This window comes from Sturnira hondurensis, unplaced genomic scaffold (genome assembly GCF_014824575.4).
Source record: "Sturnira hondurensis isolate 20B ecotype Veracruz unplaced genomic scaffold, ASM1482457v3 Scaffold0020787, whole genome shotgun sequence".
NCBI lineage: Eukaryota > Metazoa > Chordata > Mammalia > Chiroptera > Phyllostomidae > Sturnira > Sturnira hondurensis.
The window spans coordinates 5,383,697-5,411,382 of NW_028093418.1; the positions used below are offsets into that span (position 1 = coordinate 5,383,697).

General features: G+C 55.5%; 1 protein-coding gene across 2 annotated transcripts; it reads right to left on the reverse strand.

Annotated features, from left to right (window-relative positions):
• Window positions 1–14,445: 14,445 nt before the first annotated feature.
• CSPG5 (chondroitin sulfate proteoglycan 5) lies at window positions 14,446–27,686 on the reverse strand. 2 transcript variants are annotated; one of them, XM_037030555.1, is made up of 5 exons: window positions 27,521–27,686; window positions 24,992–26,102; window positions 21,896–22,084; window positions 20,066–20,141; window positions 14,446–14,966 (listed from the first exon to the last, which is right to left on the reverse strand). In XM_037030555.1, the coding sequence occupies exons 1-5, from the start codon at window positions 27,600–27,602 to the stop codon at window positions 14,805–14,807; spliced, it is 1,620 nt and encodes a 539-aa protein (XP_036886450.1). In that variant the 5' UTR covers window positions 27,603–27,686; the 3' UTR covers window positions 14,446–14,804. The 2 variants fall into 2 exon arrangements, with proteins under 2 accessions (XP_036886450.1, XP_036886449.1); XM_037030554.1 differs by lacking the exon at window positions 27,521–27,686 and adding an exon at window positions 26,799–27,054.

Here is a 27,686-nt window from a genome sequence, read left to right on the forward strand (position 1 = left end):
GGTGCCCCAGTGCTGCAGACTGCTGTGGGGCGGCAGGGACAGGCGTGCAGGCAGGGCCCCTCCTGACTGGGGGTGACAGGTTCACCCTCGTCTAATCCTGGAGCTGATCTGGACCAGGCAGTCCACGTGGGAGAAGCAAGGCCCCGTGCGGGCCCAATACCAGTGCCCCACAAGCTCCAAAGGGAAAAACCCAGGCAGGAAGGGCTGCCTCCCCTCTCCCTCTCTCCCGAGCCCCCCACAATCCCATCTCCAGCCCCTCCACTGCCCCAGACCCGCCCAGTGGGGACCCGCACATTGCTCAGCCACCATCAAGCCGCACACTCGCCATCTCAGCTGAACACCAGCGGCCCTTTCCCCGGCGATTCCCAGATGGCTCCTTCTCAGGATCCTTGGCAGGTTCCTCCTCTGTCCCCAGGCCTGCGAGCCAACAGATTCTGCTGCCGGTGTCAAGGGCTCTGTGCTGGGTATCTGCTGAAGGACACTCTCTGAAGGACAGTGCCGCACAGCCCTGGCCCCCTGCTGGGACCCTGCCTGGCACACCCCCACTGTGCACTCCTGGCAGGGCACCAGGGTCTTAGCCCGACACGTGGCGACTTCCCACCGTGCCCAACACGCGCTCCCCCCGCCCTCACCAGCCTGGCTCCTGTGCTCATTCATTCATTCCTTCACCACTCATTCGACCCACATGGAGGCACTTCTCCTGGTTCCTGGGGAAACACCCAAGGAAGGCGGGCACTTCACCGTGAAACAGAAAATAGCATGACACCCGAAGGATAGATTTCTAAAACAGAGATTTCAAAGTAATTTCCCCTAAAGGATGAATAAAAGCATAAAGATTCTGCCTCAGTAAAGATATTGAATGGAGAGATAAGAAGGTTGAGAGGTAAGAAATAGTCTGGAAAAAACCGGTAGAAATACTCTATTAAATAGTCTATGACCCTCACACTGTACATTTTGTTTAAAAAGTAAAATACATAAGAAGAAAATCACAGATGAGTGACATTGTTGTAATTGTGTACCTGAGAGTAATGTGACTAAGTTTTTTCTTAAGAAAAAAAATGTACTTTTGTTTTTGCCCTGGCTGGTGTGGCTCAGTGGATTGATTGCCAGCCTGCGAACCAAAGGGTCGCCAGTTCGATTCCCAGTCAGGGCACATGCCTGGGTTGCGGGCTAGGTCCCCAGTAGGGGGCGTGCAAGAGGTGACCATGCATTGATGTTTCTTTCCCTCTCTTTCTCCCTCCCTTCCTCTTTAAAAATAAATAAATAAAATATTTAAAAACTTTTTAAAAAGAAAGGAAAACTTACTTTTTGTAAACCCAATTAGCACCAAGAACGGCGGGAGATAAAAAGGAACGTCGGTAGGGGGGTGAGTCCGGACCAGTGGCTCTGCGGAGGCCACTTTCCAACAGCACCCTCCGCCCACTCCCCCCGCCCCGATCACTTCTCCGAGCTTCAGACTCCTCCTTTTGAGAAACAGAACCGCAAGGACACACGCCTGAGGGGGGCCCTGAGCCTTGGGTGAGATAATGCTGTGAGTACCAAGCAGAGTACGTGGCTCAGGGGCAGTTGTCATTCAGTTCATTAATAAAAATTTTGCAGAATCAAGGGTTACCTTGATTTTGCAGGAAGGAGTACCCTGCTCGCCCAAGCATGAAGCAGAACCCTTCCCAGCTTCCCCATCAAGCCCGAGTCCCCTGTACACTCCTATCTGCAAACGTGGCAGAGGAAGAAGTCACCATGTGCTTCAGGCTCAGCGGCAGCCTCAGCTGAGCCCACAGGGGGGTCTGAAGCTAATGGTCCATCACGGGCACGTGGCACTGGGCCCAGGTCGCCAGGTGCTTTTTTTACCCCCCCATCGACCAGCCATTGGGTGGGGGCCACCCAGAGAAGGGTGACCTCAGGCAAGGCAGCTCTGGGAGGCTGGGGCAGTGCACCAGGGGCCGACGGGGCCGAGGCCGCAGACCACTTGCTCCTTCTTTGGGGGGGTCTGGGCGGTGGTCCCAGCACAGCACTCAGGTGGGCACAGTGCTGGAGGTGGGCTGGGAGGACTGTCAGGGACAGGCTGTATGGAGGGGAGGGCGAGATGACAGGCAGGGGCTGGGAAGACAGAGAAGCTTGGCCAACCAAGGCTGGAGCGTCTTGGGGAGGTGGGGCCGTGTGAGCCCTGCATCAGCCTGGAGCTCTGCTGACACTCAAAAAGTCAACCAGCGCCCAGGAAGCAGCCGCAGAGCCGAGTTTCGCTGACTAAGACGAAGCGCTACCGGCCCATCAGCAGCCGGCTGTCAGCACTGCTAACCCTGGGTGCTGGGACCCGCGCAGAGGGGTAGATGCCAGGAGACAGCCAGGCTCTGGGGCTGAGGGCTGCCTTCCAAAGGGCACACTCAGCAAACCCACAGATGGCACAGACGTGGACAGCCAGAGCCCGGGGGTCCTGGAGGACACAGCTGGGGCTCCGAACGAACTTGGCAGGTTAGAAACGCAGAACTCTGCTTTCCCAAAGGCCGAGTGCAGCACGTGGGCCCCAATTCCAACCGAACGGAACTGTTGCACCCCTCAGGGCAGCAGCCCAGGGACCACATGGCTGTCGGCTCAGGGCGATTCGACAGAGGGATGCACGACCTTGGCCGTGGGAACAAGGCAAAGCAGTGAGGCCTCTGGACCCAGGCAAGAGGGCGACTCAGGACCGAGGGATGTGCCTGCTAAGAACCCGTCTCTCCCCTTCCAGGCCACATGTGGACCCCTGAATCTCTTTCCCAAATGGCCCCAAACCGGCTTCCCCAGCCCTCGTCCCTAGGGATAGGGTCTCAAAGGCCACAGGGTGTGAATCGAGCTAGGATGTGCAAACCCAGATGCCCCACGCACATTCCTGAAGCACCTCATGTTGAACGTGGGGCCAGGTGTAAAAGGAAAGGGGGCCAGGCTACAGGGCTGCCCCCCCCGGCTCCACCGCATTCTGGGGCACAGCCCTGAGTCCAAGAATTCTACAGACAACCCTCTGTGTTGTCTTAACCCTCTTAACACTCCGTGCCACGAGGAAGGTCTGAAGGTCCAAGGAGAGGCGTGATTATTGAGTGGTTAGCACGAATCATAACTTGCGAGCGTTCAGCCCTGACCCTGTGGATGCTGGGAGGATGGGCCTGGGGCATGTGACCCCTCGGGGCCACACCTGGAGTACAGAGACTCCTTCTGGGACCACCCAGGGTGTCCTGAGTAGAGCCCCCAGGACAGTGAGGGGCCAGGAGAGCTGTCATGGAAAGGACAGCTGAAAGGACCGAGGACCTTCAGCGGGGAGAAGTGAGTGACGGAAGGGTCGGGAGCAGCATCCGGTTGTCTTTGGTCCCAAAAAGACCATTGAACTGAAAAAGAGACGGAATGATTCACTCTGAGCACTCAGAGAGGAGAACCCAGACGAGGAGTGACTCAGGGAGGCAGGAGGCACAATAGAAAAGTGGCCATCTAACAGGACGGTGGGGAGGGCGGGGGAAGAATAAAAGGGGACAGAACAGACTTACTGAAAGATGTCCCCGGGACTAGGTTCACGGTCTTTGGGGATTTGGTAGGAGTGACTGAAACCCCAACGAGAGGGCCAGGAGCAGCTGGGAATCACATTCCTCTCTGCCCCGGGGTTGCCCAGGGTCGCCCTGAGTCTGACCTACGGTTGCATGCTTCTCCCAGGCAAGGTCCCTCCTGGCCTTGCCATCAGGCATCTGAAAACTCTTCTCTTTTCCAGGAAAGGTAAACCGAGGCAGTGAGCAGGGAAGTCAGGGCATCCTTGGCGACCCAGCTCTCCCCCAGAGGGGGCCTGCCATCTACCTCGGTTGGCCACGCTCGAGTCGGATTTTCAGATTTTCCAGGCTTTGGTAGGGTCTTTGTGGGTGTCTGACAATTCTCGTGCGGACATATGCGCACCAGAGCCAGGGCCTGTGCCTGGCGCTTGGCGGGGCTGGGCAGCCATACGAGACCAACAGAGGTCTTTTTCCTGTGGGAACTCATTTCAGTTGCCAGTGGAGTGAGGAACAGTGCTCTGTTGCTTGGCTTTCTGAGGGTTATTCCTGGCAACTCTGCTCAGCCTTGTAGTGACATTGGGCAGGGACCCAGTCTACCCACGGGTTTCTATTTCTCCATCTGCAGAACAAGGGTGAACTCCTGGCCTGGGGAGCGGCTGATCAGGAAGCATGCTGTCCTCCTTGAGAGGGCCACGCAGCAGCCAGAGTAAAGACGAAGAAGGAGCCGGCCCGCCGCCTCCCGCAGGACGGGCCCAATTAGGGCAGCGGGCAGTTCCCACCAGCGGCTCTGGCCAGCCCTCAAAGCCAGCGCGTGGGCAGGCAGCAGCAGGCTGTGTGGGTTGACGAGGGCAGCTCGGGTGCCCGCTGGGACTGGCCTCAGGAACTCTGAATGAGGGCACGCAGTGCCAAGGGGGCAGCAGGCCCGTGTCTCTCTTCTGCAGGGCAGGCCTGGAAGGGCGCCAGTGCGGAGCACCCAGCCACAGGGGAGTGGAGCCGCAGAAAGGGCCCGCTCTTGAGGTCTCCTGAAACCTCTGCCCAGGCTTCCCCCAAGCGCCCCAAAGACAGGGTGTCATTGGGAATCCAGATGTGGGTTCACTCCATAGGCTCTCCAAAACACACCCCAGAGATGACTCAGCCCTACTCTAGGCCCAGGGCCACAGATGCAAGCAAGAAACTGCCTTGTTCTCAGAGAACTAGAGTCTTCCTTCCACCCTTCCACCCATCCTTCCATCCATCCTTCCATCCTTCCATCCATCCTTCCATCCATCCTTCCATCCTTCCATCCATCCTTCCATCCTTCCATCCATCCTTCCATCCATCCAACAAAAACCGCCACCTACCTACTGTGCCTGGGGGCCACAGTTGTGGATATGACGGGACCTCTGCTTTCAAAAGACTATATCCTAAGGAGATCTGAGAGAAAACAAGTAACTCAATACTGAAAAACCAGAGGCAGCAGCGTGGCATCAGCACTGACTGGGTTTGACTCCCAGCTCTAACTCCACCACAGACCGGGAGGGGCCTTTCGGGCCGCGGGGCCTTGGCTTCCTTCTCCAGAAAGTGGGGGTAACGAGAGTGTCTGCTGCCATCGAAGACATTACTGTATTACTAGAGAAGTACAAAGAACAGAAAATTACAGACCAATCTCTCTCATGAACATAGATGCAAAATCCTCAACAAAATGTTAGTGAAGTGAACCCAACAACTTATTAAAAGAACTATATAACAGCCCTGGAAGGTGTAGCTCAGTGGATTGAGCACAGGCCTGCGAACCAGATGATTGCGGTTCGATTCCCAGTCAGGGCACATGCCTGGGTTGCGGGCCGGTTCCCAGCAGGGGACCCACGAGAGACAACCATACATTGATATTCCTCTCCCTCTCTCCTTCCCTTCCCCTCTAAAGATAAATAAACAAAATCTTAAAAAAAAAAAAAGAACTATATACCACCTGGCCAGTGTAGCTCAGTGGACTGAGCCCCGGCCTGTGGACCGAGAGGTCTCGGGTTCATTTCCCAGTCAGGGCACATGCCTGGGTTGTGGGCCAATGTTTCTCTCCCTCTTTCTCCCTCCCTTCCCTTCTCTCTAAAAATAAACAAATAAAATCTTTAAAAACCAAAAGAATTATACACCACAACCAAGTGGTATTTACCCAGGCACACAAAGCTGGTTCAACATTCACAAATCAGTTAACATAATCCATCAGCAGACTGAAAAAGAAAAGACGTGATCACACTAAGACAGAAAAAACATTTGACAAAATCCAATACCCATTTGTGATAAAAAAAAAAACCCTCTCAGTTAACTATGAATAAAGAACTTTGTCCACTAAGCAAAGATGATCTACAAAAAACCAAAACCAAACGACAGCTAACACCTCACTTAATGCAGAGAACTCGAAGCTTCGCCGCAAAGATCAGCAACAAGGTGAGGACGTCCTCTCCCACTTTTCCATGATTACCTTGTACTAGGGGTCCCTGCTGATTCAACAGGGCAAGACAGTAAGGTACGCGGTACACAGATCAGGAAGGCAAACATGAAACTGTCTTTGTTGGCGGAGGTCATGACCAGCTATCGATGTAGAAAACCTGAACGATTCAATGACAAGGACAACAGCAGCCAACCCTGGGGACTAACGGGCGACGGCACCAAGGCTGCAGAACGCAAGGCTCACCTGCCCCAGCCCACTGCTCTCCTGTGTACTAACTGTGAACAAGCAGAATTTGAAATCAAAAACAAAATGCGATTTACATTAGCACCCAAAGGGAAAAAACTCAGGTATAAATCTAACAACATACGTACAAGAGCTACATAAGGAAAACTGTAAGGTCCTGATGAAAGAGATCAACGAGGAGCTAAAGACGCGGAGGGACGGCCCACGTTCATGGACAGGAGGACCCGATGTCCAGATGTCCGTTCTCCCTGACGTGTTCTACAGATTCAGTGCAATCCCAGCAGCAGTGAGTTTATAGACATCGACAAACAGACCCCAGCGCTCACACAGGGAGGCCAAGACCCGGAAGGGCCAGCACCGCATTGCTCAAGTGCAAGTTCAGAGGACAGACCTTACACAACCTCCAGACTTACTCTAAAGCTGCAGTAATTGAGACACTGTGGTCTGGCCAAAGAAAAGGCGATAAACAGAAAACCGAGAAAAACCCCACAAAAGTAGAGGTAACCGATCTTTGACAAAGGAAAAAAGGCAGTACAGGAGAACAGAGACAGCGTCTTCAACATGTGCTGCTGGAACCACCGGGCATCCGCATGTGAAAAAACAAACAAACCAAAAACCAGACGTGGGTCTTACATGCTTCTCAAACATTAATTTAAAACGGATCACCATAGACCTAATGTAAAACGCAAAGTTACAACATTCCTAGAATTACATAAGTGAAACCTCGATGGCCCTGGGCAGGTGGTGCCCTCAGACGGAACCCCGAAGACACCGTCCAGGGGAGGCGAGAGACAGGCAGCAGCTCACCAGCTCGAAACCTGCGGCTCTGCAGGAGCCGGTCTGAGCAAGACAGAGAGGAGACAAGCCACAGGGTGGAAGGAACTACTTGCAAAAGACACGCCCGACAAAGGACTGTTACCCAAAATATACGAAGAACTCTTAGAAGTCAAAAATAAGTTTTTTTCCCCTGGCTGTTGTGGCTCAGTGGACAGAGTGCCAGCCTGTGAACCAAAAGGTCGCTGGTTCAATTCCTAGTCAGGGCGCATGCCTGGGTTGCGGGCCAGGTCCCCAGCTGGGAGTGTGTGAGAGGAAACCAACTGATGTTTCTCTGACACGCTGATGGTTTTCTCCCTCTCTTTCTCCCTCTTGTCTCCTCTTTCTGAAAATAAATAGAAAATCTTTTTTAAAAAGTTACCAAGTAAAACAAAACTTAGAGTAAAATTTATAACCTTAAAGGGGTATATTAGAAGAAGAAAGACTGAAAAATAATGCGTCAAGCATCCATAAAGGTTAGAAAAAAACAGTAAAAAACTGCACAGCATTAAAGAACAAAAAGAATAAAAATAAAAGCAGGAAATAATGAACTAGGAAACAAATACATAACAGAGATGGTCAACATGAGGCAGGAAGTTGGGGTTTTGAAAGGACTAAGCCAACCGAGAAGCATCTCGCGTGGCCAGTCTGGAAGGAGGAAGACACCAGGGACCAGCACCCGGGACGTAAGTGGAGACGTGACTACGGACTCTGCAGCTGCTAAAATTACAGGACACTGAAAACAACATTACACCAAAAAATCGACAGTTTGGATGCAATGAACAAATTTCCAGGGAAATACAACTTATCAAAAGCGACCCCAAAACAGAAAACTTCAACAATCCTGTGGCTGTTAAGGCAGTTAAATCCATAGGCAAGAAAACATTCCGCAAAAAACTGCGGGTCCAGATGGCCTCACCGCTCTGCTCTCACAAACACTCCGGGGAGAACGGCGCCCACGTGGCACACTCTCCGGAGGATATAAAAAGAGAGCGTCCCACCCAAGCCGTTTCGAAAGGCTGTCATAATTCGGATCGCAGATACCTACCGGGGACAAGGAAGAAAGTTACAGGCCAGTCCACCGCATGAGCATACGTATGCACCAAAAACCTAAAAATACATGTTAGCAAATTTAGCCTGGCAACAAATGCAAAGGTTTATGCATCCAACCAAGTGATAGTTATTCCCAAATTGCAAGAGTGGTTTAACATTTGAAAAAAATCAATGTAATTTTACATACGAAGAGAATAAAGAAGGAAGATGACATGACTTTCTCAATAGATGCAGGAAAAGCTTTTCATACAATTTCACATCCAGGCAAAGTAAAAACTCTTAGGCAACTAGGAATAGAGGAACACGTTCACACTCTGGTCTGGTGTGCGCAGAAAGCCCACGGCGCACGTTTCAGAGACGAGAGGTCAAGGCCTCCCCTCGGAGACCGGCCGTGAAGGATGTCAGAGTGTCCGCTCTCATGTGTCTGCTCATAATGCACTAACAGGCCCCGACTCGAGCAATAAACCAGGAGAGGGAAGCGAAGCGTGAGATTCGCACAGGAAGAGACAAAGCCAACCATCGACCGCACAGACGGGAGAGCCAAGAACCCACGTGCACTCTCGTCATTGTAGGGGTGGTGGTCAAGTTTGCTGAACGTCAAATCAATATTACAATTATTGTTTCTCCATAAAATACAACAGAAACGGGAAAATTTGAAACTCTGAAAAGATATCACTTATGATACTATAAAAAAATCAAGCACCTGGAAAGAAATCTCCACGAATGTCTTTCATACAAAAAACCACAGGACAGCACTGAGAACACTGCGGAGAAACAGACCATGTCCACTGATCGGGAAACTCAGCACCATCATGATCAGGTCTCCCGGGCTGACCTACAAGTTCTGTCTAATCCCCTTGAAATCTTAGTGATTTTTGTCAACATCTGGGTGGAAGCAATGCTTCAGGAATGATTTTGTGACCAGAAAGGAAGATTGATACACTCGGCTACATGAAAATTAACTTTAATATTATCTTAATTAAGAGTAGGAGATTCAAGCCCTGGCTGGTGTAGCTCAGTGGATTGAGCGTGGGCCTGCGAACCAGACGATCGTGGTTCGATTCCCAGTCAGGGCACATGCCTGGGTTGCAGGCCGGTTCCTTGCAGGCTAACTACCAGCAGGGGATGCACAAAAGGCAACCATACATTGATGTTTCTCTCCCTCTCTCCTTTCCCTCTAAAAATAAATAAATAAAATCTTAAAAAAAAAAAGAGTAGGAGATTCACCCTGGCTGGTGTGGCTCAGTGGATTGAGCGCTGGCCTGCGAACTGAAATGTCACCAGCTCCATTCCGGGTCAGGGCACAGGCCTGGGTTGCGGGCCGGGTCCCCAGCTGGGCCTGTGTGAAAAGCAACCAAAGTTTCCCTTGCACATCAATGTTTCTCTCCCTCTCTTTCTCCCTCCCTTCCCTTCCCTCTAAAAACAAATAAATAAAATCTTTTTAAAAACTAGCATGAAATTGCAAGCCACAAGAGTACGAAAAGATATTTGCAACACGGACCAATAAAGGGCTTGTAGATGGGATACAGAACACCCATGAATCAATAAAAAATACCATCTAATAGAGAAATGGGCTAAGGAGTTAAGCAGGTGCCTCACAAAAGCAGAAATCTACATGACTAATACGGAAAAAGGCTCAATCTCACTAATAACTTGGGAACGCAAACAAAAATCACAATTACATTCCACGACATGCCACCTAGTGGCTAAAACGGACAATGTGTGAGAATATCAAGTGTTGGCAAGAACGTGGACCAAAAGCACCCTCATCCGCTGCTGGTGGGAGTTACCCATGCAACCGCTTGCAACGCCATCTTGTAAGGGTGAGAACAGACTAAATTTCATAGACTTTATCCCTGAGAAAGGCACACACCTGTGCGCCAGGAGGCCGAGCCCTGTGACGGACACACACTCTTCCTTTGGCTTTGACAAACCTTTGGCCAGAGTACTGCCTTGTCTGGCTGGTCATCTGACTCCTCTGGGTAAGTCTGTGTGCCTTTCGCCCAGGTCTCTGGGGAATGCGTGCCCATGCACTCAGGGCACAAGACTGCCACTCTTCCCCCAAGCGCCGGGCGCCCGGGCCCAGGGAGGAGCCCCTGCTGCGCTCTGAGCCCTGGCTGTGCTCTCATGCCTGCTTGCTCACCCAACAGGTAGAGCCACCTTTACCCCCTTCCTGGGTTCACCCTCACCTTTGGGCTTGAAGGTGGACTTATAGCCCCTTCCGCCCCTCAGGGTGCTTTCGCAGACCTCACCTGAGGTGACCTCCCGACACTGGGCAGTCAGTTCCACCGGCAGGGCTGTGGGTCCGTTCTGTGCCCTGCTCTACCCCCCGATGCCGCGCTCATCCGGTGGAAAGGCAAGGACGCCACCGAGGAAGGACCTCAGGCCTGCAGATGTCATGACTTTCACCGGGGAGGCTTCCAGCTTCGAGTCTGGTGTTCTGTGCTGCGCCTCAGAGCCCAGGCTAACCTTTTCATTTCTACAAATTACATGAAAAGGGTGAGGCACCGTAAATACAGTGCCTGCAGTGTGACGTCACACAGAGGAAAGGACACCGAAATGTGGAAAGTCCAAGGGCCGGGTTCCACTATTGTCACTGACGCTTCCCAGTCCCAAGACCCAGTGTCCACAGTCTGGTGAGGATGTCGGAGACCGCGGATGCGATAGTGTGTCATGAATGGTAAGGTGTGGCTGTGGGTTGAACTATGTCCCCCCACAAAGATGTATCAACATTACCCTAACTCCTAGTACCTGTGAATGCGAGCTTATTTGGAAGCTAAATTAAGACGAGGTTGCACTGAATTAGGCTGAGCCGTGAATCCAAGAACTGGTGTCCTTAGATGGCCCTGTGGGGACACAGACACATAGACACGCAGGGAAAGCGGCCACGTGAAGACAGAGGCAGAAACCGGAATGATGTAACCACAGTCAAGAATGCTGAGGGGGTCCCGGCCACCGCCAGAAGCTGGGACCTCCCCGGGTGTGTCAGAGGGAGCCGGGCCCTGCTGGCACCTTGATCTCAGAGCTGCAGCCCACAGAGCCGTGAGAGGACACGTTGGAGCCCGGCGGTGCGTGCCGATTTGCTGCGGCAGCCCCGGGGAGGGCCTGCAGGGGAGGCCTGTGTGTGAAGAGTACAATTCGGACAGACAGACGGTTCAGCATCACAGGTGCACTCCTCCTAAGTGAAATGACCCACCAGTGCTGAAAGGCTCCCAGACAGCTGAGTTTCCTTCCACAATGCCTCCGTTTCCCGCATTGTCAGTCTGGCCTTTCCTTAGGCAAAAGGACACAGGAGAGGCTCTGAAGTGGGGTGGGAAAAGAAGAGCCCTGGCTGGTGTAGCTCAGTGGATTGAGTGCAGGCCTGCGAACCACACAATCGCGGTTCGATTCCCAGTCAGGGCATATGCCTGGGTTGCAGGCCAGTTCCGGGTTCCCAGCAGGGGACGCACGAGAAGCAACCATACATTGGTATTTCTCTCTCTCTCCTTCCCTTCCCCTCTAAGATGAATAAATAAAATTTTTTTAAAAAAAGGAAAGGCAGAGAGAAGGGTCCTACGGACCACCACCTGAAAACACCAGGCTGCTGAAGTGGGGTGGGGGGGGCCCCAAGTGCTCGGCAGTCACTGTGGGGTAGGCGGAGGGAGCTGGAGGTCCCCAGAGAGGAGTCTGGCCAGCCCCGTGGAGCACAGCCATCAAGAGGCGCCAACGCCCTGGCAGGAAGCAGGGCTGGCGCAGACAGACACCGTGTATCCTGCTCCCACACCCCAGCGCCTTCTTTGGGTAAGACACTCGGTGACATCTGCCAACACTATTCATTAGGCCTGCGCCGTCTCCTGCTCCCCTTCCGATCTGGGTCTTCCGATCCCTCCTGCGTGTGCCCTGAGGAACACAGCCGAGGGCTTTGATCCGCATGTCTTGGCGCTCTTGTGGGAAAACAGAGCCACACACAACCCTGACAAACCCTTGTGTGTGGATGGGATTTAGAATTTAGGAAATGCTCTCACATCACTCCCTCCTGACCGGGCCTCCTTGAGAGAGGGGCCAGAGGCACCCCGTGAAAGACAGGCCTGTCCCCTACTGTAGGGGGCACAGGAAGTCCTAGGCACAGCCATGCCAACTTAGCCTGCCTCAGCTCAAAGGGAAAAGGGTCCCGCTGGGAAGCCCTCACGCACACAGGCCCCACGTCCCCCAGCAAAGGGCAGTCTGAGCTCCTGGCGGCAGCTGAAGGCTCCGCGGGCATGATTCCCCAGAGGAAAACAGAAGACGTCTGTTGTCAATAAACAGGAAATCAGGTAGACTGGAGCAACCCTCCCACCAAAGATAACCAGAAAGCTGTGCAAACATCTGAATAGCGTCAAAAAGTCAACAAGATACCAAGGAATTAGTTACGGGGTTGACACCCCAGAGAGGATAGGGCTGCAGAGAGGTGAGCCTGTACGAGGCACGCTGCCCGCTTGGAGGCACCTGCCCACCTGGAAAAGGTGACTAAGTGAATGTGTCTTCGAGAGTCTTGCTGGGGCGGGTGTGGGAGTCCAGAACCCACACTGGCACTGATGCGCCACTGGTTTGGGCTGTGGCCCCGGGGTAAGGACGGACCAAGAGCAAACCGGCCCTTGCCCAGTCAGATGGGTCCGTGGATCAGAAATCTCCAGCCTCCCATCTGGAACAACGTGATCCCAGAATCCCAGGGCTCCTGGGCGCCTGCGAGAAGTAAACAAAAACCCTCTCGAAAAGAAGAGATTATCCTCGGCCTCCACTTCAATAATCAATTTTCTTTTTTTAAAATATTTTACTTATTTTCAGAGAGAGGGGAAGGGGAGGAGAGAGGGAGAGAAGTATCAATGTATGGTTGCCTCTCATGTGTCCCCCACCGGGAACTGGCCTGCAACCCAGGCATGTGCCCTGACTGGGAATCGAACAGCGATCGTGTGGTTCACAGGCCCGTGCTGAATCCACCGGGCTACACCAGCCAGGGCCAATAATCAATTTTCAAATATAATGTCCAGCACAAAGTAGAAATAATAAGGCACAACAGAAGAAAATCATGGAGAACCAGCAGAAATTATGCCACAGAAATACACCCACAGGGACTCCGGTTACTGGAATCGTCACAGACTGAGCCCAAAGCCCTAGAAAACGGCCCTACTGGGGAGTAACCGGCTGTAGGAGCCCTGGATGCCCTTCAACGCACCCGCGTTCACTGCCTAGATTGCTGTGATCCCGGTTCTGCCTGCCTTCACCAGTCCCCAGAGGTGTCTCCTGAGAAAACAAAGCTGACGTGGCCTCGGCCGTGTCTGGTGGCACTTGAGGCCCCTCACAGCCTGTCCTGAACGGCCCTTTCCAGCCCCAGGACCGAGGACTCCTCCCTCTCCCATCTCCAGGCACAGAGCACGACTCTCCTGTGTGGCCTCTCCCTGCTTCAGGCCCCGTCTCCGTGTCATCCTGAATAAACCCTCTGTAGCCTTCCTCCCAGGCCCAGTTTCCACCTCTCTCCGTGAGCCTTCCCACACTCGTAGCTCCGGCTCTCAGAGCGTTACGCACCTCTGTTGGAAGGCCGACACTTGTATCATATTGGGTTTTTAAAAATGCGTGTGTGTTTTTAGAGAGAGAGGAAGGGAGATAAAACACCCATGTGCTGTTCCACCCATTCACACCTTTGGTGGTTGACCCCACATGGGCCCCGACTGGGGACCGAACCCGTAACCCTGGCACGCCAGGATGATGCTCCGACCAACTGAGCTCCCTGGCCAGGGCATTGTTTTTGAGCCTTTTTCTCAAGCACACTGTTTAGTTGTTGAGGTTAGGTTCTATCTTATTCACTTAGAGTTCCTGCTGTCTAGCGTGGCACCGGGCTGAGTGAGTGCTGCATAAATGCCTATGCAAGCAGGAAAGAGTAGTCTTAATAATGGGGGCCGCAGACAGAACCAATTGAATTGTGCTCCCCCCGCCCCGAGAACTCCATATGGAAGCCCTAACCCCCACTGTGACAGTATTGGGGGCAGGACCTGTAAGGTTAAATGAGGTCATCGGGGTGGGGCCCAATGCAATAGGCCTGGTGTCCCATGAAAAGAGGAAGAACAACAGAGATCTCTCTCTGGTGTGCACAGAGGAAGGGCCATGAGGACACGGGGGGAAGATGGCCATGGGCAAGCGAGGGAGACCTTGCTGGCAACCAGCTCTGTTGGCGCCTTGATCTTGGACTTCCAGCCTCCAGAACTGTTTGAGCAAAGTGTCTACGTTTCCAGCATTCCTCCTGTGCACCCTGTCCTGGCGCCCACCCAAGCAGACTAACACTTGGTCCATTCCTGGGTGAACGGGCACACACACACCTTCACTGGAGATGAGAACTGAGCTCAAACCGACAAGAACGGGCAGGGAGTGAACACGATGACACTAGAAAAATGGCTTTTTAAAAAGTTTTATTTCAAGAACTTGGTTTTCTTACTGGTATTTCAAAAAAAGGTGGATCAAAGTACAAAACAAAAGTCTGGTGAATGACAGCGCAGGTTTAGAGACCCCAGCGGCAGAAGCGATGCACAGACAGACAGACAGACAGAGAAGCAGTCCGATGCACGCCGCTCTGCTCTGGTTCTCTGCTTAGTTTGTGGTTCCTCCCTCCTGTACGAAACACATCGAAGCATGCCATGGGTTCAGCGACAGGAAAGAGTTCATAACAAATGGTTACAAGAAACAGACTCTGTACGAGGAGTAATGGTGCTTCCCCCACCCCCACCCCCCATTTCCTCTCTTCTTGCTCTGCTTCAGGTCAGGTTGTTCTGAAGACAGTTCACCTCCAAGTCAGCCTGGTCACCTTTGCCACCCTCAAGTTTGGGCGACATGGAGTTCTGGATGTTAAATGACTCCTCCTCTTTCAGGCAGGACTTGAGGACTTCCTGGATTTTGTGGGGCGCACTGGGGTCGTCCTGGAAGAGGAAGAAAGGTGAGGGAGGCACAGGAAGGAGCCAGTGGGGCCGAGGGCTCGGGCTTTCCTACCTGGCTGAAAGGAGCAGAACGACAGCAGGAAGGAGCTCCGAGACTTGAGTGGGTCAGAGGGATGCCTGGCGGCTCCTTTCTAGGAAAGTCGCCTTCAAAGCCTCGGGCCTGCACAGGGGACTGGGCCGCCGATACCTGTCCTGTAGGTCAGTCCAGGGTTTTCTCTTGGCCAGAGACGGGGAGAACGGGGCCTTTTTGTACTCGGGCCCTGGGGAGCTCTGCCCAGCCGCGCGCCCACCCCGTTGTCATCTGCTCTCACAACGGGGTCCTGGTCAGTGCCAACAGCAGGGCCCACAGGACTACGGTTAGGCCCTGCCCCACGCCCCCCCCCCCCAGGCACAGGTTAGGCCTCTGACTAGGGCCCTGATATGTGAGCCTCTTACCCTAAGAAGTTTATCTACCGAAGACGCTGACTTACAAGGAGTTTCCCCAGTCGGAGCCCGCGGGCGGCTGGCCGCCCCCACGGTCTGCCGTTCTCTGCATCAGATGCTGCTCCTGTGGCTGCTTCCCAGCCCCCGCCTGGTGTGCCCCGGGCCCTCCCACCTGCCTGCGTATGTTGCCGCAGCCCTCTGACAAGCTCCTGAACCTGAACTGAACTTGACTGTTAAAGGTTTTCAGGAGGTCCGCACCAGTCAGCACAGCCCTCCAGTCCCTCATTCTGGCATTCAGGGAACTCCTGCATTCCCGACGCTCTTTTCCTTTAAGATCACCCGAGGGGGTTCCACCCAGTGCCTCATACTCACTGGGCCTAGTCCTTTCTCAGGTGCCCTGAGTGGCAACTGTCAGTGCTCAGAACTCTGCTGATCAAAGGGCTTGCGTGACCCACCCAGGAAGACGCATGGGTGGCAAGAAGGGCAGAGAGCGCCCGTAACCGACCAGCTGGCTCAGACCTTCCTTGCTGCAACCTCTTCCAACACTCAGAGTATGGTGATCACAGTGCCGAAGGACTGAGGCATTCTGCACGGAACAGCTGCCTGCTGCCGAGTTTGACCCAGAACAGCATGAGGTCGGGTGCCGACTGTTAGGAAAGGAGACCGGGACAGGCTGCAGGTCTACACGGCACACAAGGGACAGTGGGGGCTTCAGAGGAACTGTGCCCACAGAAACCGCTGTCACTCCCCTGCGGCCAGCCTCACCAGCACGTTCCCAGAGCAATTCAATCATTCTAAAGACCCCAGAGTGACTCACAGACAACAGGGGGACACATGATCCCTGTTGCCAGTGAGACAAGGACGACAGGGAATGAACCCCACACAGGAGGGAAGCAGGTTTCGGGCCAGGCAGCCGTGCACAGCGCCCCCGGCACTTCATGTTCTCTGCCACTGCTTGGAGAGGTTCAGAAAAACTTCTCGGCGACAGAAATCTGTATGTGCTGGGATGGAAAGACCTTCACGATGTACTGAGCGTGCGTCTATACTCACACGCAGGCTTTGCGGAGAGGAACGTGTGCTGAGGGGAGCCGCTCCTTGTTTCCTGTGTCGTTGGGGGAGGACGCTGGGCGCGGGGCTTCAAAAGCTGGGCTGTGGAAGATCCCGGGTAGAGTGGACTTCAGGTCTCAGCAGAACTTGGAACGGGTGAGGATGGCCCAAGCTGCCCTCTCCTCTTACAAGGATGAAACGCACTTGCCTCACGTTCCAGACGGCCTCTTCCTGCCTCATCCCACACTCTGGCCGCATGCAGGGGCACAGGGACATTCTCATAACGCGAAGAAAAGTGGGCTTCAAGAATCCTTGTAGGTGTGGGGCCCAAATCAAACCTGGCCCCCTGAGGGCTCAGGGCATTTGGACAGATGGGAAAAGGGCCTTCTGGCCCAATGAGTGGGCGAAGTACATTCTAAGAATAAGGGACACAGGTACCCACAGAGCGCAGTCAGACGAGCTGAGGGCCAAGCAGAACAGATGAGGGAGTGTCTAAACCAAGGAGGAGCCCTCCCCACCTAAGAGTTCCCCCCAGAACTCTGTCCTATTAAGCCCAGGGCAGCTGAGTCCCTCAGCAGAAGGCCCATCTGCCTTGGGTTTGGCAGAAGCCCCTCATCACGAGGAAGCCAGACCTCCATCTGGCATAGGCACTGGGAACCACGGTGCGCCCCCCACTCCTGGAGTCCCCAGACATATGGGCCTCCTCCAGCCCAGGGGTGGGGGGTGCAGCCTCAGGCCGGGGCCCCTGCCTGGCCACACACAAACCTCTCCTGGCGGGGTGGGTAGTGAGCGGGAGAGCAGTCTGGGAAGTTAGAAAGATTTGCGTGGCGGGGAGCACTAGAGGGTGCCCTGGAGAAGTCCTCATGATAGAGTGAAGTCCTGGGAGGTCCGTCAGGTCTTAGCAGAGCCAAGCGATACCCACGGCATTCCGCTGCTGGCCCAGCTGTGAGACCAGCAGGGCGGCGCCCAGGGCCATGTCGTGTGTGCTACGCACCTGGACAGTATCCAGCTCCTACATGCGCCATTCCTTCTGGGACACCGCAAACCCTCACAGCAGGCGTTTCCCTCTCCCCCGCTGCTCAGCCTCATCGAGGACTCGCGAGCGCGCACACACACTCAGCCACTGGCTCACCAGCTGTGAGCTGAGCCCAGGGCAGGAGCAGCACAGGTGACTGTACAGCAGGGACAGGAAGTGCTGGTGACTCGGACCCCAGCAGCTGCCCCTTCCCCCGCCACAGACGGAGGCAGCTCTTTCTGGTCCGAAGTCTTAAGAGTGTGAATGGCAGGGATTATTGAAACTGGACAGGAAAACGACTGACTCCATCTACTTTTCACTTATGTAAAAGAAATAACCTGCTTGTTAAGATGAACAGAATTCTCCAGATTCTTAGGAGACACCAATACCAGCAAGGAGATTTGAGGGGTGAAGGAAGAGGGTTGGGGAGAGACTAAACGCGACGACTGATGCTGCGCCTGGAGCAATAAATAGGTCTTCACTTCAGAATCAAGTGGCAACTGTCTGACGTGCCAGTGGCTACAGAGCCTGAAGCTGGCTGAGTCTGACTTCTGGGCTCAGTGGAGACGAGAGGGGAAGGTAGAAAACCCACCTGCCCACTCCCTGCTCGACCGATGGGACAGTCACCCCGTCACACGGTCAGAGCTTTGGCCGAGAGGACGGGATGGCCCTGGGGCACAAGCTGGGGGAAGGTCGCCTGGTGGAAATGACCCTCAAGACCCAAGAAGAGAGCCAGAGACCCCAGAGCCTCATCTTGTCCTTCCCTGAGGGATAGGCCTTTCTCAGGCGGGCAGTCGCCATGGCCAACCACCCCCTTCAACTCCATTATCCGCTTGCTGACCTCTGAACTCCAGGTCAGCGGTGGCCTTCGGGGGTGAGCACCTTGCTTTCCATGCAGCTGGGTGGGCCACGAGGCAGTGGCAGCCTCTGCACTGGCTCAGGCAACCAGCCCTCCACTTCCTTCCCCTGCCCCCATTTGTGAGGCTTGAAGGTGTCTGAGCTGGGGCTCCAGAAACGTGAGTCAGAAGCTTCCCGAAGGGCCCTTGCACTCCACGGGCTGCAGGAGCCACCACACGGGTCGGGCCTGCTATCCCCACACACTAGGGGCAGACCAGACCGTGGAACCGAGGGGCCCTGTGGCCAGCCATCACTCACTACTGCTCCCCAGACGACAGCTGAGTGTGCACTAGCGCAGGGGCCGGGTAAGGCGGGGTGTGGTGTGCCGATGCGAGCAGGACCCCTCCTGCCGTCACGGTGCCTGCATCCTGGTGGGTGGGTTACTGTAACTTCGGCCTCCAAGCACGGAGGGCAGCTTGTTTCCTTGTTTATGTGCATCGTGAACTTAGTAACATCTTGGCACATACCAAGTAATAGAATATCTGTTCTTTCTCTATCCTTCATAACAGGAACTTTTAAATCTTATCCTAAATTAATTTATTTTGCTTCTTTATTTAGATTAACCCCTTTGATGCTCTTCCACTAGGCCAAGCTTTTTCTCTTCTGGGGTTTGGTGACCAGGTCTCACATATTCTCCCTTCCCCATCTGCAAGAAGGAGACACAGGTCCAGAGCTGTGCTGTCCGACACAGTGGCACTGGTCCCATTCTGACACCTCTCCAGCCGCAGGTACCCGTGGCTGCTGTGGTGGACGGTGCAGAAAGAGGACATTTCTGCCTCCTGGGAAGTCCCAGCTGTCAGCAGTGGCCTGGCCCGAAAAGGCCCCTATGAGCTCTGGTACTCTCTGGTCCATTATTTCAAGGAGCTGCTTCTAACTTTCCTCGTACACTCCATTGTCCCCATGGGGAGAGGCTTCTTAAGTGTCATTGTGCCTTTTCCTGGAGGTGTGGAGCCTGTGTCACGCGCGCAATGCCTGGGTTTGGATGCGACATGGTTTGGGGCTTGGATGGCTTCTGCTTTACTTCCGAAACGGCCTCTGACAGTACATGGTCCTTCACTGGTGAGTCTGGTCTGGACGAGGAGCCAGGCTGGGGTCTTCAGAAAGGGTCTGCTGGGGCCTTTTATTGGGTTTCAGCGGGCATGTCAGAGCCCGCCCTCCTGGCAACAGAACTTACCCCAGACTCAGGGTTCTGCCCAGGGTCTGGGCTCACCTCGGCCCTAACCAGTGCACACCGTCTGCCAGTTCTGCGGGTCCCCAAACACTGTCCACACTGTTTCCACTCAGACCAAGGAGCAATCACCTTTTGCTTCCATGGCTATCAGGAAATCCCACAGCAATGAAAGCAGAGCCTTTCCCCTTGATATAAAGAGCAGGGAGACAAAAATCAGACTTCTAACGTCCAGAGGAAGCTAAAATCCTAAGTCTTCTCCCGCACGACCTACGACTCTGCTTGTGAAGGAAGTGACAGCCCACCAAACCCTGCTGCCACACCCACGGCCCGGCCAGGGTGCCTGAAGCTGATCCCCAGAGCCCCGCAGGGCTCCACACTGGGACACAGACCAAAGGCACGGGCAGGGGCTGTGGTGTGTGTGGGGGAGGGGAGAAGACGACGAGCTACCTGACCGATAATGTCACCACAGTGAGCCCAGGCACAGGCGTGGGGGGAGGAGGTACGGGGAGTGTGGCGAGGTGTCCTTACGTTTGGGTGAGAGCCCTCAGCAATGGTGGAAAGGGAGAAGTTGTCGTTGTGCAGCTCAGATGGGGTCCGGAATTTGCTGGTCAGGACAGAAAAGAGAAGGGAAAAGTGTGTCAGTGAACGTCTGATCATGGCAAAGTCTGACAAAGGTGTCATGGACAAATATCGTCTCTCATTAAACGCTGTGGACTGCAGTAAGACCTGCCGTCACAGGACGCACCACTAAGAAAACACTCCTACCATTTACACCATGACACTGCATGTGTCCAAGTGAAGGAGGCCACGTTCAGTGAAGGATGGGCAACAATACAAACAGCTCTGGCCACGCAGTGTATCCAGGCAATCACAACTCCATTGCGATGGCCATCTGGCCAACGGTGATTATAAGATGCCAGTGACTGTAACACACAATTGATTTCAGGAATGTTTGTATGTGAGGGAAAAAACCACGTGTATTTTAGATGAATAAACTGCGGCAGTATCCGCAGCACCCTGGACACGTTAGGGCCGGGCCAGAGCCCAGGCCCGGAAAAGCAAAGTGCGCAGAGCGCGCCTGGCAGGCAGTGTCTGAGCCGAAGGGGCTGGGAGCCGAGCTCCGTGCGGCCACACAGCCAGCTGGAGGAAGGCCTACATGCGTCTCTGTCCTCGGTCACAGCTCCTGCTTCCCCACAACGGGAGCAGTTAACTGCTCCTTTCTCCGCCCCCCATCAGAGGCTGGCATGGTAGGTGGTCCCATCACTCTGCACACCCCCTCTGTGTAGGCCTGAGGAGCCCAGGGTCCTGGCTTGCGATCATACGTACAGACACACCCCGCCTCAGTGCACAGGCACAATGGAGAGGCCCTTGCGGCCCCGCGACCGTTAGCTGAAAGCTTGCAGAGTGGCGGCATCTGCACACTGCACAAGTTTACCCGGCGGAGGAGCAACAGATGGCGTTTTGTCCTCTTCCCAGGACCCAGGGAAAGGCCTTCAGTCACATTCTCTGGAGGGAGTCTCGGGTCAGGGGTAGGGCAACAGGTTGAAAGGGGGGTGGGCACAGTTCTGCATAAATTGTCTCTTGGGCCCCAAGGAACCTGAACTCCAATCTCGTCTTTTTGTGACTCCCGTGACCCCTCTGAAGGTTCTTTGCCTTCCTCAGTGGTAAGAGTAATTGTCTCACAGCGGGTACGGTCGCACTAGAGAGTTTGAGGCGGGGACTTGAAGGGTAAATGAATATTGATTTTTAAATGCACAAAGCGGCCACCCCTCTGTGAAGAGGTGAAATGAGACTCTATCCCTACTTGGCCTCTAAAATCCCCAGTGGAGGAAGTTGGGTCGAGGCCCTTCCACCCCCAATACTTAGGAGCGGTAAGGAGGATTTCCTGAAGTTCCCCGCCCTTCTGTGTGGACGCAGGGCTGGCCAGCTTCGGAAAGCAATGCCCTGCAGTGTACTCACTGAGGGGGAGCTCGGGCTGAGCGAGAGCAGCTGTGAGGGAGCTGGAGTTATTTCATGATGGTGTGTGAGTGACACCCTCACACTGGTCCTGGGAAGTGGGGGCAGTCAGGTAGGGGCGGGGGACTGAGCACAGGGACTCAGTTGGGGGCCAGAGCTGGCGCTGCTTACACTGCTGGGGGTGTGGGGAGTGGTGCTGGACAGCGGCAGTGTGCCACCAGGCTTAGCCTCTGCTGCGACTCCAGCACATTCTGTGTAGGAACAGATGTGCTTGGGTGAATCTTTGGTATGAAAAACACAACCAGGGATGGAGGGGCGGGCAGAAACCCTCAGGAGCACATCCTGGGTCAGGTGTAGGGGGGTGGCCACAGGGCTGGGTGGGGCTGGCCGGCGCAGACTCACTGGGTCCGCCGCAGCTTGGTGTTCTCCGTCTTGAGCAGATAGAGCTTCTTGGCGAAGAACACTGTCATCATGAAGAGCAGGAGCAGCACGAGGGCGGCCGAGCCGATGGCCACACACATCACCTGGAAGTCGGTGATGATGGACTCACAGCGTGTCCCCTTGTGCCAGATGTAGTCCTGCGTGTTGCACCTGCAGCAGCGACAGGGAGAGGCGAAGGTGGTGGGTAGGCAGCCCTGGCCACAGGAAGGGCCTGGTCCCCGACTCCGGCACCTACCTGGACACCCAGCCCTAGGACCGGCTCAGGACCTGTGATGCCACCACTCTGAGCAGACCCAACAGCTGGCGTTCTTGGCCCGCCTTTATAACTACCCAGGCAGCTCTGAGGTCCATGACACAAAGGTAACCAGGGCGCCAAGAAATGGAGGGAACTGGTCATTCGTATTGAGGAGGGAAGGGACCCCTGGTTTTCCACCTGGCAGCCTCAGTGAAAAAAGAAGCAGATTCTCTCAGGGCCCCTGTGACTCTCGCCACCAGCCCTGGGCTCTAGATGAAAGAAGATGAATAGCAACCATGGCCACAAAGCAGTAGGACCCGCCCTGCCAAGGAAAACCTGTCTTGATCTGCAGTCCCATCCAGCCCACGTGGCTAACCTGCACGGACACGCACACGAACAGAGGTATGTTCTTCTCCCCCGAGAAGGCTGCATCTCTGCAGCCCCCCGAGGTTCTGCCCCAAAGCTTCCTGTCCTATCACCATGAGAACCACCCTGAAAGCCTGGTGAGAATCAACCCTCTGGGTGGGTTTTAGTCCTTTTGTTGAGTGACTTTCTCCTGCCCTTGGGGACATTCCCAGGCTCCAACTCTTCCAATGACATTGCTGTTTCCATGGGAACCAGGCTGCTTCAAAGAGGAAAGATGTGGAAGGATACAGAGGCAGGCAAAGGAGGGAGGCCTTGAACCTCACAGTGAATGACAGACTAGAGAAGGGAGAACTGGCTGCCCCACACCCAGAACAGGGTGGGGAGACACAGCTGACAGGGGATCCTCTCTTTTCCCACTGACCCTCTGCAGTCACGAGGAGGCTCCCTGTGTGATGGCGGGGAAAGCGACCGCTCTAACCCACTGTTCTTGAGAAGTTCGGCCACAGCTCCCACCGTTCCTCTGCAGTGGGTCAGGGTGACAGAGACAAAGGCACGCTGCAGTCTGCAACTACGAGCTCAGCAGTCTCCTGTGAGTGGAATGCAAAGCAGTTTCCGAGCCACAGCCGGCCTGGGTGTGCATGGCTGGAGGAGGGATCTCTGGTAGGCATGCCCTGGTGTGACCCTGGCAGGGAAGCTGAGCAAAAGGACCTGCGGTGGCCTTGGGCAGGAGCCCTCCTGAGGCAGGACCCACGGTAGATCCGTGGTCACATGGCCATGCAGTGCAGTGAAGAAGACAAACTCACACTTCCACTCGGGAATCCCGAGAGCTCCAAGAGTTTCTGGGAACTTCTCTAGGTCTCCAGAGGTAGCAAGCGCTCCCAATTTTATACCCTGATGGGGAGCTGACTTGGAAGGTGAAAACTCAGGCCTCCAAAAGGACGAAAGATAGTGAGTCTGCACAGAGATCCCTCTCCCCCAGGCTGAATCTGGCCCTACAGTCCCAGTAAAGTCTGAGGAGCAAAATCACAAGCTTTCCCCATCTTTCTGGTAGCCTTTAACCAACTGCAAGGTCTTGTCTCCATTATTTTTTTTTATCACAGTTGCTCCTTTTGGCAATGGCTGGACAACTCCGGTCAGAACTGTGTGGACACATCCTCTCTAAGTGACCCTAATGTCACGATCATCTGTAGGAAACAACTTCACAGTAAGGAGCACGCAATTGGGTTTTAATGCCAAAGGCACAATATTCATGCCTTCTATGTTATTCTAGTAGAACATCCAGAACTCCAGAATCTGAATTCTTCACTTACCTCCAAAAAGACCAAGAAAAGGAAACAGCAGGAATGACTCTTAAAAAGGACATCTAGCCCTGGCCAGGTAGCTCAGTTGGTTAGAGCACCGTCCCAATACACCAAGGTTGTGGGTTCAATCTCCGGTCAGGGCACATACAAGAAGCAACCAATGAATGTATCAGTAAGTGGAACCACAAATCGATGTTTCTTTCTCTCTCTCTCAGATTAATAATAATAAAAAAAGACATTCAGATTCTGGAAATGCTCCTCCTGGGACCAATGGAAACAAGTCCCAGAGAAATCTGAGGGTTCCACTCCACTTCTAGGGCCTGGAAAGGACGAAGACAAGCAAACTCCCAAGATCAGCCCTGGCTTGTGATTCTCCCAGGTGAGCCAGTGGGCTCTCCAGCAGGTTAACCACCTCGCTGTGATGCATGTGTACACAGTAATTACTGATGAGGCATGAGATGGTGGCCGCGGACAATGTCCTTAGAGACACTGAACCCTCTATGTCTTTAAAAAACTCTGGCTTGGGTGCTCCAGGATGGCAAAAATCAGGGTAGAAGGGGAAAAGCCACCCCGAAGTTAAGAAACCCCACCACCTCTGCTATACCTGGTAAGAGTCTCCACTTGACCTGAGTGGCTGCTCTCTGGGTCTCCTCCCAAAAAGAAGGTCCTCACTGTGACTTGACACACCCACTCCCCACCTGTGCCCTGCAGGGAGACACGCCCCCTCCTGCCACACACAAAGCTCCCAGGGAGTGCTCCGCAGCCATCTTTCCTCGGAAGTGGGTCTGTGGGTCTATTCTTTTTGCTAGTGTGGACAGAACTCCCCAACAAAACCTCCTCGGGCCAGCAAAGGCCCCATTCTGAAACCCTTCATTTGGTCTTTATAGTCAGTGGTTGCGTAAAGGCTACAACCCTTCAAGGAAATACAAAATCATATTTCTGAGGAACCTCTCCGAGTGAGGAGATCACGTGTAGGGCATTTAAGAAGTCATTCTGTGGAAGGTGACTGAGTGAACATCTCCTGACCTGGGAGCCCTGTGAATGCACACGCTCTGGAAGTGCCTGTCCCATTCCCCACTTTGCTGAGTCTGCCTCCCATATTCTTGTCAGGAGTTCTTTTACAAGACCTTGTGCACCTGCGCACCACACCCTTACCTGCAGAAGGCACCTATGTTCTCCACCAGGTAGCACTGACCACCATTGTGACAGTAACTTGGGAAGAGGTCGCACACTGACCGGCAGGAGCTATTATGCCGCACAAAACCACTTCGGCACACAGTGCCATTCTCACTTGGGGACAGGCCCCTGCCTGGCTCTCCTGGACGGGGCCTGAGAGAGATGCTGCTGCCAGGGACTATCCCCAGAGTATGCTGTGGAGGGACAGCATGCCACCAACTGGTGGGCTGGCCTGTGCCCGGCCCAAGACCAGGCTTCTCAGTGGGCACTGGAAGGTCATTTTCATCTTCCAGGTCTCCACCTTCTGTTGCATCCTTGCCATCCTCTTCCTCTTCCTCTTCGTCCAAGTCATCATAGAAAGACGTGGTGGGGTAGAAATCAGATTCGTCAAAGGGGGTGAAGTCATCATATAAGTCGAGCAGGCTCCAGGAAGGGGTCTCCCCACCGCTATCGGTGTGGTGCTCTGAGGTTCCTGGCGACTCCGGGAAGCTCCCCAGGTCGGCGCCGCGGCCCTCACCATCCAAACCTTCAAAGTAGTCCATGTCAATGATATCTGACGCCGGCCGGAGGTCCACTGTGCCCTGAAAGGGGTACGTGGGCTCTGGCCCATGAGGGTCAGGTGTGCTGCCCCCCAGGTTCAGCCAAACCTCCAAGGGGCTCTCCTTGGGGAATTCCGGGCCTGGGCTCAGCCTATGGCCAGGGGTGGTAGAGGGTGGTTCACTGGCCTCTGTAGCCTCAGGGATGGCAGGTGGCATAGATGACTGTCCCAGGGCCTCATGGGGAGCAGGAAGTGTGGCTGGAAGGGCCTGAGTGTCCCCGCTGCCCGCCTCTGCAGTCACTCCGCCCAGCCCCGGGCTGTCAGCCTCCAGCCAGGCGGTGCCCGTCACTGCTGCCGACGCCTCCAGCACATCCTCTGGCCCTACCCCAGGGACCACCACGGCCTGCTCGCTGTCGAGCGCCGTCCACAAAGTCTCATCTCCCCCGCCTGCTGGTGAGCCCGCCTTCTCTCGCGTGTTGTTGGCACGCGACTCCCACGCAGCGACGTTCTTCACGCGCTCGTCCGCCTCGACGGCGTTGCCTGCCTCACGCGCTGCGAGAGACAGAGGCGGGGCGTCAGAGCGCGCGCGCAGGGCAGGGCCTTATGCCCCGCCCCGCCCCGGCCCGCCCGCGGCATGCTCTTAGACCCTCGCCAACCCTAAACCTCCGCTACAAGGTCTCCCGAGGCCACGCCCATCTTTAAGCTCCGCCCCCGTCCTGAACACGCCCCCAAAGCCGGGATACGCAGCCGGCCTAGCCTTGCCCTCTCAGGCCCCACCCCTCAAATGTGAGGCCCCGCCCCCGTGAAGACCCGTAGTCCACCCGGGCGACCCCCACGCGGCTTGGGGAATAGATGTAACCTTCAGGGCTACACTCCTAGGCTCCACCCTGATATCGCACCCGTAGGGCCCCGCCCCACCCCAGATCCCGCCCTGGACTCGCATCCTCATTCCTCCTCATCATCTCCAAATCCCGCGCTGAAGTCTCACCCTCAGACCCACCCACCCCGACCCCTCCCCAGCCCGCACCTAGATCCGTACATCATGGTCGGGGCCATCCCCCACCATTCAGCCTCCCCTAAGATCCCACACCTCTCCGCGCCCCCTACCCCGCCTGGGCTGCAGGCAAGGCGCTGCCCCGCCCCCTTGCCTCCAGCTCGCAGACTCCACCTGTACCCGAAGCCAGCGGGGCCGTGGCTCAGGGTGCAGGGGCGTGGGTCGCGGGGGTCCTGGTGGCAGTCGGTACCTACCTGGCGCGGCCCCGGCGACAAGAACCAGCGTGGCCCCTAGAAGCAGCAGCAGTGGCGGCGGCCCCCTGCCCGGGCCCCCGCCTCCAGCTCGGCCCATGGCGCGGCGCCCTGACCGCTGTCCACGGTCTGCCCCGCTAGCTGCGCCCTCGCCTCGCCGGCCGCCGCGCCTCCTGCCCGTGTTGCGGCCGTCTCAGCCCACGACGGGCAGCGCGAGAAGCCGCATGCTGCTGCCGCCGCCGCCGCCGTCCGCCGCTGTCCCCGGCGCGCCGCGCCTCCCCACCTCCCGCGCCGCCGCTGCCGCGCTCAGCGCCGCCCCCACCCCGCCCGCTGCTCCCGCCCCGCGGCACGTAGCTCTGACGCTTGCCCTGTTCAGTTCAGTCCGCCTGCGGGAGGGACAGACAGACCCTAGGCTCGCGACGCAGAGACAAACGGACGTGGAGTGGCGCGGCAGCAAGGCGCACAGCGCCGCGCACGGCCTGAGCTGACAGGTGCACTGGCGGGAGACCTGCGGGACCGGGCCGCGGCCCCGCCCTCCCTGTGGAGGGCTGGCACCGGACCCCCACCCGCGAGGAACCCTTCCGCCACGCGGCAAGAACAGAGGCGGGGGCCCAGATTCCCGCAGACTCAGGGCGGCCCGCAGACTCGGGGCGGGGCTCCGGAGCCCGTGCTGTGTCAATGAGCAGAACCGGAGCGCAGGGAGCTTCTCGCCTTTTTGCGCCAACCTCGTGTTCGGTGCGGGGAAGGGTCTCGGGGACGTCTCCAGGTCTCCACGAAGACCGGGCGGGTGCTGGCAGCGCCAGGCATGGGGCGAAGTCGTCGGCCCAAGCTCTAATCGGATCAGAACTAATCCGTCGCAGCCAAAGCCTAGACCTTGCGCAGCCAGGCCCG

What these genes read in the sequence shown, in the direction of transcription:
- CSPG5 (XM_037030554.1), bottom strand. Translation starts at nt 26,895, where the DNA reads ATGGGCCGAGCTGGAGGCGGGGGCCCGGGCAGGGGGCCGCCGCCACTG. An exon ending in AACATAGGTGCCTTCTGCAG is followed by an intron (nt 22,085 to 24,991) that starts GTAAGGGTGTGG and finishes TCGCTGCTGCAG; the next exon opens with GTGCAACACGCAGGACTACA. An exon ending in ACCAAGCTGCGGCGGACCCA is followed by an intron (nt 20,142 to 21,895) that starts GTGAGTCTGCGC and finishes TGTCCTGACCAG; the next exon opens with CAAATTCCGGACCCCATCTG.